We start from the raw sequence: 11,386 nt of genomic DNA, 5'->3' as shown, positions 1-11,386 counted from the left end.
AAAGTATATTTCTCTTTTATACTTGTATACAAGAGAAATAATAAAACAATTATATATGAGATTTACGTTATATTATTTAAAAAAGTAATGTTCATATGAACATGTATTGATAATAATTATAGGTGTAATTTTTAACGTTTTTATTGTAAATCATTAAGATATTTGAAAATTCTATGCAAAAATTCATCTTGCTAGTCTCCCCAATACCATATTTTATTCATTATAAGTAATACTATCAGTTATGAGTTGTTACATATATCTACTGTTCAACCATTTTAATGTAGTGCTCTTCAAATATTTATACAAACATATTTCAATGGAGAGTACAAAGTGCTACAAAACAATTCCAATATCATTCACTTTATAATCATTAATATATCTACTTCATAGACTCGTTATGTATTTTTAAGGCCATATACGAGTTTTAATACAAAGATGCTGTTTCTTTTAAGCAGTATTTGATATATTGGTTAATTTCGAAATTTGCCTAGTAATAGACAAATAGACCACACAGCCTCGACAGAGAATGTTCACAGTATAAGACAGCAGCACAGATATAGCTCAGCTCAGCCTCACTTCACCATTGTTAACCATGTTCGTATCATAATGGTTTAAATCAAATTTTTTTAGTCATACATACATACGCGCATACATATGTATTTTGTATATGTGTATATATGTATGAATGTATATATACGCATAGGTATATTTATTCGTACAATAACCCTTTACATCTCATAATTTGTATGCATAGAGTACATCTAGACCTATAGCACTGTTTACTGTACAGAATAATTATTGAAATACTAGCATTCATTGAATAATTCTCACCAAGAATAAATGTGTATCAATGCTACAAAAGAATAAAATAAAATAACCCGTTTGTATTTTTATGATGCATTTAGTTAATATTGCTTATAATATAAAGAAGTACATTTGAAAATGACACTGACTCAATAACTGAAAGAAATTAGCTTTAACATGTACACAAGACTGCATCCATGATTGATATTTCTTATTAATATATATCCTGAACTTAAAAGTTGTTCTAATATCTATAAGTAAGTATTACACAACAACGTACAGAGTAACAATAGTAACAGACCATTTTTACATACATGTCTATTATGGCAGAATGGGTCATGTGCCGAGTTATTCTTGGCTACTGTCAATTCTAAGCCAACATTATAGACATAACTATTATAATCTTAAATAGGACGTGCATGACTGAATATCGATTCAATAATTATCATTACACGTCATCTAACTACTTTCTGATTTAGGGACTTCTAAAAAGAAAAGTCTATAAAATGTTAACCTCACAAATAACAATACGTTAATAGTTTGATTTACATAAATTAATATCACTTAAAGGATTATGCATATTATAAAAATATGTAATTTCTTAAATAATTCGTTATCATATAGTGTAAAAATTCTACAAAAGATATTATCTTTAGATTTCATAAAAACTGACTATCCATAACGATAGAACTATTAAACATAATTATATTGTGCTTTAATTAACAAATATAAAACTTTTTATCAGTGTTTTATTTATGTTTGAAGTATCAAAAAATTTTGTCTCCACTTTTATCTAAAAAATTAAACTTTCCTAAGAAGCTTCTAAGAGGTTAATATTCTTTTCTATAATTTTGTTAATTGTAGCACATAAATCAATAATCTTAAAAGGAAAAAGGAAAAAATATAGAAGAAGCAATTGTGAATATAAAAAGAAAAATAAACGTGATCAAATATGTAACTTTTTAGAAGCCCCATAATAATTTATTTTCATTCAACATTTGTCTCAAATCCTTCTCACTCATTCTATTGTAAAACACGCAACATTATTATAATATAAGCCTATTAAAATGGCATTCAGTATTTTCTTATAGGAATATTTCATTCGATATATAAAAAAAATATACAATTTCGACTACTCAATAAAACGTTTAGTAATCGCGAATTTGTACTGTCCGAATGCCATTTTGGTGTAATTTACACTTCTCGTGGACTAGTACTACAAAGTTGTAGGCCTGCCCATGAAATTCTAATTAAAATATTATGTTAAATTTTTCTAAATTAATATTTGTATGGGATTTATATATATATATATGTATGTATATGTACACATACATATTATAGATATATGTATACGTATACATACACACATACATATATATATATACATACATATATATATATACATATATATATATATATATATATATATATATATATATATATATATATATGTATGTATCTATATATAGCCAATTCACAGTGCTTGTAACATGTAATTATAGGAAATAGTCGAGGTACATTTCTTTACAAAACTTTCTTTGTGTCATTATTTTTTGAATGTAAATATGTTTACATATACAAGATTTTATACGATCTTATTTCTTCCAAATATTTGATTGTCACATAGTGACAATTATGTTACATATATGTAATAACATAAACGAATATATATGATTTACTGCTAGTGTTTGTAGAAAGAAATTTCAAAATGTAAAAGTTTTTAGAAACCAATTACCCCAATTATTTCCTATAATATCATCGTCGCAAGCTGTAAATGACTTATACTTACCTGAGGAGTCGCCACTCCTTCGCTAAAAACCCTTTAATTGCACATCAGCTTTAGTGCTTATTAGTTTTTCTTATCAAGAGTTTTTTCATGTTTCAGCAAGTTAATTTGCTATGTCATTTTAGTAATTATATCGTCTTTTTTGGGCAAGATTCTAGTAATGTAACAACATTACAATGCGTCTAATTAATAAAACTGGCTTCATGCCAACTTCAAATTGTTTTCTTCATTATAGGTGTATAATTCAAATAATTTAAAATTTACAGTTCTTTCTGTAGAACACAAGTGGATGTACTCAAGCATATCCCATCAACTGGCTACTATATTACATAAATGCTTGGTATACCACCACATTGACGTGATCAATTTACGTGCGAAAGTTTCTTTATACTATATTGAAACTTGTAAACATACATACAGAACACACACAAAGATGCACGAGCTGATGTAAAAACGCATCTGAATGTACACATTATTAGCGCTGTGAATCATTTGCTGGATATCGCATTCTTCGTACAGCTTTTTTGATCTTTCTTGATACAGGTGGAGGAGCGCTGTCATACATAAATATATACATTTATAAAAACAATATACTTAAATAGAATGTATTTTATGTATTTATTAATTCTTTATGGTCATAGTACTTTTTAGCATTGGTATCCTATTTTGTTAGAATTATTTTCACTCTTTTTTTAGTTCCTCTTTTTTAATTTCATTTTCTTTTTATATTTTTTTAAAGTTTCAACCCTTTTTCCATAGTTCTTTTTTTTTATATTTCATATGTACATTACAATAAGATAAGCTACATAAAATTCACTTCTTAATGAATGAGTACTCGTATCACGATATTTCCATACTTTGACTATGAAGAATTAAAAATAATTATTTTAATACTTACTTAAATGAAATTGGTGCGCTACCACCAGTAAAATTAAAAGAAGGTGGTGTATTAGGATCAAAAGAAACAGCTGGCGTAGAACTTGGAGGATTGAAATTATATTCTCCAGATGGGGTAGAGATAGGTTCCTAAATTAAATAATATTTTTATTTTTTTTTAATTAAAATATCAACTTATATTAATGATATATTCGATATTTTGCTTCATAATTGTGTCATTACCATTCTCCCAAAAGTGAAACCCCCAGAGGTTGTTGCAGGTGTTGTATTTCCAAAATTAAATCCTGCATTAGCAGATGAAGTAGATGAAAAAGTTGATGTTGATTGATTTTGATTATTTTGCAGTCCACCAAAGAGTGAAGTTGCAACTGCTGATTGACCAAAAGCTGGAGCTTCTGGTTTTGGTGCATTGAAAGTAAAGGTACTTCCTGTATTAGTTTGTGCTGCATTATTAAAACCACTGCCTCCAAACAAATTGTTGGTCTGTTGTGTATTTGAACTGCTACCAAATGTGAACAATTGCTTTGGAGCTGATTCAGTAGGATTATTATTAGCTGAAAAATTAAATCCAGTTCCTGGTTGTGATGCTGTTTGATTAGATGCTGCACCGAAAGTAAATAAACTTGAATTTGATACGTTGTTATCATTTGGTTTTGTTGTTGAAAAAATATTAGGTGCTGAGGCACCACCAAAATTTGAGGTATTGTTATTTCCAAAAACAGGAGCCGATGAACCAAATAAAACAGCATTACTTGTTTGTGAACCAAATGCTGGTGTTGCTACTGCTGCTGGTGTACTAAATGCAGGAGTTGTTTTTTCCGCATTTCCAAATACAGACATTTTGTTTTCAGATGTTCCAAAAATAGATTTGTTTTCAGAATTTCCAAATACTGGTACTTTCGTTTCTGATGTTCCAAATAAGGGTGATTTATTTTCTCCTGTAGCAAAGGTTGATGTAGTGGTTTCTCCTGTGCCAAATGCTACTGTTGTTTTTACATCAACATTGTTAAATAATGGCATCGTCTTAGATACACTTGTAAAGATCTGTGGAGTTATTGGCGTTGCTTCTACTGTACTACCAGTTGTTGGTGGACCAGAGGTTCCTACAGATTCGCTTGCACCAAAGGAAAATGTAGGTAAAGTAGAAGTAACATTTGATGATGATGATGTTGCTATTTGTCCAAAAGTAGGAGTAGTTGTAGTTTGTGTAACTGCTTTTGCATCAGTAAATTTAAAGGAATGTTGACTATAAGTTGGAAGACATGTAGTTGCTGGTATTAATACACTACTGCTAACTGGTATAGTACTTGAAGCAGTAAATGAAAATGTAGAATTAGGCGGATTTTCTAAAGCATTATTTTGAGTAGTCGTTGCTATTAAAGAAGTATTATCATAAATTTTTGATGTAAACGACTCTGTAGTACTTGTGTTTGGTTCAACAGTTTCTTTTGTAATATTTCCTAAAACAGACTTTTGATCTTTTTTTTCTGAAATATTAACTTCTGTTTTACTTGTTCCGAAAGTGAAAGGAGTTGAAATTGTAGTTACAGGTAATTGCTGTTTTTCAGACAATAATGTTGAATTTTCATTTTTGGGTACATTAAAAGAAAAGGATGTGTTTGTTTCTTTATCTAATTCAGTTGATTTATTGCTTATAGTAGTCTTGTCACTCTTTGCGTTAAACTGAAATCCTATATTGCATACTAATGTTTTTGGGCTAGCATTCGAAGTACTGTTATTTATATCTGTCTTAGATACGTCATTTTTGTCATCTTTGGGAATACCAAATGTAAACTTTCCAGTATCGCTTTGTTGAGTACTACCAAATTTAAAATTATTTATAGATGAATCTCCGGATTTATTTGAATTGTCAGCTTTGTCAATGCCAAATTTGAAATTGTTTGATCCAGCAGGAATACCAAAATTAAATTTTATATTTGAACTTGTACTTGTAGATTCTTTCAGTTTTGTACTTCCGGGTTTTACACTACTACAAGAAACACATTCCAAGTTTTCTGCTTTATTTTGTAACATACAAGTATCACAAGTCCAAGAACCTTCAGGTTTTTTAAATTTATCTCCAAAACCACTTGCTGGTAGCTTCTGCACTTCATTAGTCTGATCACAATTAGCACTTGGTTTAGTAGTATTACAGCAGGGGCAAATTGTAACAGAATCAGTATTTCTAACCATACAAGATGAACATTCCCACGAATCTTTGCTTGGCTTAAATTTCTCCATTATTTCTGAATTAAATGATTGCGAAATATTTGAGCTTGTTGTATTCATTTCTTGAGTGGAAACAATTGCTTGCATATTTGTGTTCTTATTTTTCTTTTGCCTTGCTTTTTTTAATAAATTTGGTTGAGACGCTTTACAACAAGGACATGTAATAATATTAGCGTCATTTCTTAGCATACAACCTGGACATTCCCACGAACCTTCGGCATAACCCTTATTCATTAATTCAGATTGTGATATGCCTGCTGGAGATGTATTCGCTTGATTTAAATTCCTTCTTTGTGGTGCATTACAAGAAACACATCTAATATCAGTTAGCTTATTTGTTGTAGAACAAGATATACAATCCCATTTAATATTGCTAATTCTGAAATGAGATCCAAAGCAATCAGTCACAGTTGTTTTTGCTTCTACAATATTACTTGAAGTTGGTGGAGATATTGTAGTTTGCACATTGAATTTTGGTCTCAAAGCTTTACATGCAAAACATCGTGTTTCAGAATTAATGTTTCGAATTAAACATTCATCACATTCCCATATATTTAATACGTTTTGTTTTGTGTCTTTGATTAGATTTTCAGGTTTCTTAACAGTTGAATTATTCATTTCTTCACTGGCAGAAACAATAGGATTTTCGCAAGCATCTTCTTCAATACTTGTATCCAAAGATGACTTTGCCTTATGCAATGAAGATGCTTTCTCGAGAGATTTATTAGATAGTATATCCACAACACTACCTGTTTTCAAATCGCTAGCAACTTTAACTCCTATTTTGCTATTATTATCATATTTTCCTTTGTCTTTAGGTCTAGGAGCTGTAGATGAACCAGACCAGATAAAATTGGATGTTATCGTAGATCCACTGTTGTTATCTGATAAGTTAACCAAAGAATTACTCAAATGATTTTCAGCATTAATTGGACTACTAAATGTGAAATTATTAATAGATTGTAAATTCTGTGTTGGATTTGTGACTTTAATTGGACTGGCAAATTTGAAATTATCTTCTTTCCTTGAAAGATTTTTAGTTATTGCTTGAGGTAATGTAAAATTAAAATTGGGTAAAGAAGATATTGGTAGAGGTACACTTGGTAAATTAACTATTTCAATAGTATCTTCTTCATTTAAATTTGTTTTAGCTGTTGCCTTAAGTTTTCCATTATGTTTTGTATTTTCATTTTCATCAGATCTAAAGAAAGAAAATTATTTTGGATAAAATATGTTTTACATGTCTGATATTAAAATTTGAAAATTACTAAAATTTAATCATTTAATGCCTACCTAAGTATAAAAACTTACCCCAGACGATATTCTTGAATAGGAGGCGGTGGTCCACTATAAGCAGAAACAATTTTTCGTGCTGCCACTGTTGTGTCTTGTAATTTTTCACGTCTTCTTATCTTAATTATAGCGGGTACAGTTGGCACAATTAATTCTCGCGTTGGAGGCCGTAATCCTACACGAGCAGATGGAGATTCATTTTCTTCTCGCTGACGTTTTTTACTAATTGAAGACGGAGTAATATTTGTGCTTTTTAATGGAATTTTCTTAGCATCTGATATAGGCGATGAAAAATGTTCCAGAGCTTCCAGTATTTTTCTCGCAGTTTGACTCATACCTGATGGGTCAACCGTTGTATTTGAAGGTTTGACTTGGACACTTGGTCTCTTTGGAACTTTAAGTTGAATCTAAAATTATAAAACTTATGTTATTAAAAATATAAAAATAAAAATATATAACATATACATACATCAGTTGTATTGAGTAGAAGAGACTTTGCTTGGTTTCGTTTATACAATTCAACTGCATTCGCTCCTCCAAAGGTGGTATTTCCACTATAAAAAGGGGACAACAAACGAGATGCACGGTCCAGCGTGTTAGTCATGACAGATGCATTAAAACTTGGCCTATGATTACTTAAAGTATCACGAGGATTGTTGTCTACAAACAATGTCCTTGGTGACTGTAACTGATTAGCTGAAATAAAAATATAGCGTAAGTCCTTAAGTAACGTCATAAAATGATTAACAAAGATACATATAAATTTCTCTTACTAAATGTTAATTTCTCATCTATAAAGCGTTTCCTATTAACAAATGGTGAATTATAAACATCATGAGAAGGAGCTTCTTGTCGACTGGTTTGCGGTATAAGAGAGCTGCAACCACTAGTACTCTCGCTTGATTCTGAGTTATCGTCCATTCCATTGGCTGTACCATTATTTGATGTGGAAATTAGGAGATTTAAATCGGACCTTTGTGTAGCTACTGGTCTGCTATCTAATTGTGTGGTAGGTGTAGAACATATTAAATGACCTATCCCACTGGGTCCAGCCATAGAAGGTTTAAGAAAATCATCTCTCTACAAATTTTATATTTATAAAGTTATCTTTAATTATTTAAATATCATAATTATCAACCATTTAATTTATTTTACCGTATCATTTTGCACAGAATATTTTCCTCTAGAAATTTTAGTTTTATTATTTGATGTTATAACATTTGATCGAACAGAAAATGTTCCAGGTGGATGGATAATATCTGTACGAATTCGTGGTCGTTTTGATGGTGGAGGCTTTTCTATATCCTCTTCTGGTTCTACTTCTTCAAGGTTTTCAGTATCATTTGAAATATCTCCATTTCCTTGAGACGTATTGAACCATTTACTGATCCATAATGGTTGGGGTATAAAGTCTGTTACTTTAGTAGCAACTTTCTTAACAAATGACTAAAAAAAAACAAGTATAATGTTAAAGCAATATTATAAGGAACAAGAAGTAATGTAAAGTAGCAAAGAAAATATATATATATATATTTTATCATAAATATAATACGCGACATACAGCAATTTATAATTTCAACAAAAATATTTAAAAATTAAAAAAATAGGTTCATGTAATTATAAAAACTTTTATATTATAATATGGTTGATATGAAAATAATTCATAAAAATAAACAGTAATAGCACATACTACAGATCTTTTTCATAACAAATACAAGAAATATAATGATTTTAGATTTTCCTTCCATCTTTACATCATAGTATAATTAATCTTTACGTTGATATCAAATAGATAAAACTTTATTTTATATTGTTTATAAGATTAATATGTCATGAATATCTGTATGACACTTTTACAACTTATTAAACTCGTGGATATTTATAGCTACTAAAATGATTAATTTTATATTAAATTTATAGTATTGTAACAAGTGACATTACAGCAAGGTATATACTTTTATATTCATTAGAGGTCTTTTTTATCTTATATTATCTTGATTTGTAATATATAAAATAAGAGAATGTAAATGTTATTTATAAATATTAATTATGCCGTTCGTTATTAATATTGCCATTCGTATTATGTAGAAGTGTGACATAATTATAATGAAAATTAATGAAAACTATCTATGGAATATCGAAAGATAACATGGATTCATGACGACGCTACACGTGAAAATGTTGAGACTTTAGAACATTTACATTCGATAAAACAATTTCGTTGAATTTGGAAGAGAAAAGTAAAAAATATGTAATATTAGATGTTTTTCAAAAGCCTTCTTAAAGTCATCTGTATTTCTCAGAATACGAGAAGATGTCAAGGTTACTTGTCGCTTCCAAAGCGATGGCTCTTGCGCTAAAGCACGCAATCGCGCATAAGAGTCATAAGAAAGATTGAGGTTACTGGGAACTCACATAACCGTGACATCGGGATCTCATGTGAGCGCATCCCAGGAAAAGGGTAGTCGCACAGGACGCATTATATAGAAGGAACGGTATTCGGGAGTAGTAATCCGTTGGTCGTTCTAATTTCGGTACAAAGGCGCGAAGGACCGTTGAAAGGAACGCAGATTCGTTTCTCTCGCGGGCAAATCGTGCCAATATGACTCTACTCACGTTGTTCGTATCGTAAGGCTTCGTACTGTGCGACGATGATCGTCTTGAAGATAAATTCCCGCTACTTTTAGCCATCTTTGCTGCCGTTTCTCCTTCTTTTATGGATCCAGCAGCACAAGTACTGATGATTTCGACTGTCGCATCCCAAAAATTGTCACTGAACCACTACCTCGGAGACTGCGAGCCACGAGCGAAAATATGGCCGCTCCAAAGACCGCCACCAGGGCGCCAGAGATTTCTCACAAATACGCGCTCCGTGCGCCTGCCCACGTGACGCAATACTTATGCGTCGTCCGTCGATCACGACAAGTATGTTCTGAAATACACCTATCACTACTGATTTTATATACGATACTTTTTTCCTTTTCCAAAAACTTTTTTTACGAAAGTATAGAGTAATGTTACTTTTTGAAAAAATCATTAGTTAGACTTATTAATTTTCTTTTTTCGCGCCATAACAAAGATATTCATCGATTTTAGATGATTATTGCTTTACTACGATAATAATTGAATATATTATAATTCATAATTGAAATTAAATTGCAAAATTACGTTATGTAAAAATTCCAATGTTTTATGTTCAATAATCGAAAATAATCGAAAATTTTAATAACCAATCATATTTGATTACTCTTCTAGTTGATATCGTCGATATCTCGAAGCAGTCGAAATTTCAATGTTTTCCTATTTTTCTTATAACATATTCATGTTTAATAATTATTTACAATGTTTTCTTATGCTGCTTATAAAATATTCATATTTTATAATTATTTTATCTATAAAAACAATGATTCTTTTCACAAAAAAGTATAACAAACTGCATTTTAAAATTTAGCCATAGTTCCTATTATAACGTAACAATGTACTTTATCCGTGCTAACAGCGTGCTCTAGTGGTCATTTCCAGTTACTTGCTACATTTTAAATCGTAAGGGAACGTAAGATGTAAAATAAATTTTGTCTAATTGATATGACATTGTAAAAAAAAATACATTAAGTATCAAGTTGTATCAAGCAAAGGATTTTTTTCATGATAATGATAACTATATTAACTACAACGAAACAAATGGATTATTACCTACACATTTCACATATTCATAATATTTAAAAACTTACTTCAACATTTCATAATTCTATAAACATACGATAAAAACAAAATTTGTAAATATGAAAGAACATACTCCTTTAAACCGTAGTGGTAATATATTTTAGGACAATATTCCATGAAATTTATCAAAAGAGAGTTTTCTTCGGAAAAAATAATTAATATATACGTAGAAAGTAAGCAGAAACCTAAAAAGAAAAGAGACGTTTATTAAATTACCAAAGATGAAATCTTCGAATAAGTGAAATTCATAATTTGTAAATCAATGATCCATTAATTATTATTTATTATTGATTATCCAATTCGACTTAAAGGGAGAGGCGATAATTATTTTATTTCATGACATAAAGATCGTTCGTCTTTTTTTTCCATAAACACGAATAACATAAATAGCACGAATCAGTTTCACTTTCTCTATACGATCAGAACTTAGAGGTTGTGAATTGCGCATCCGATTGGTTTCACTTTATGAAGTAGTAAGTATTATAAGCATTCAACAACGGATTTGAGGTCGCGCATATGATCGTCTCGCTATGATTAAGATTGAAACAAACAGGGAAGGAAGGATTTGACACATGGGTGGTTCGCCGTCGAGCCACTTTGATGAACTTTCTTCGTCCACTTCTTCGACTCGTGACCAACCAAGTATAGCGAAAC

At 30.2% G+C, this 11,386-nt stretch overlaps 1 protein-coding gene across 1 annotated transcript; it reads right to left on the bottom strand.

Moving 5' to 3' along the window:
* Nucleotides 1-2,807: 2,807 nt before the first annotated feature.
* On the bottom strand, nucleotides 2,808-9,840 carry LOC124430998 (nuclear pore complex protein Nup153). The gene is made up of 8 exons (XM_046978333.1): nucleotides 9,626-9,840; nucleotides 8,165-8,455; nucleotides 7,783-8,089; nucleotides 7,479-7,705; nucleotides 7,028-7,416; nucleotides 3,710-6,917; nucleotides 3,489-3,616; nucleotides 2,808-3,144 (listed from the first exon to the last, which is right to left on the bottom strand). Exons 1-8 carry the CDS (start codon nucleotides 9,698-9,700, stop codon nucleotides 3,066-3,068), a joined length of 4,704 nt encoding a protein of 1,567 aa, XP_046834289.1. The 5' UTR covers nucleotides 9,701-9,840; the 3' UTR covers nucleotides 2,808-3,065.
* Between the last annotated feature and the right edge of the window lie 1,546 nt (nucleotides 9,841-11,386).

The sequence above is a fragment of the Vespa crabro genome, chromosome 1, assembly GCF_910589235.1.
Source record: "Vespa crabro chromosome 1, iyVesCrab1.2, whole genome shotgun sequence".
NCBI lineage: Eukaryota > Metazoa > Arthropoda > Insecta > Hymenoptera > Vespidae > Vespa > Vespa crabro.
The sequence above is the reverse complement of the archived record's forward strand: the minus strand, read 5'-3'. Positions and strand labels throughout refer to the sequence as shown.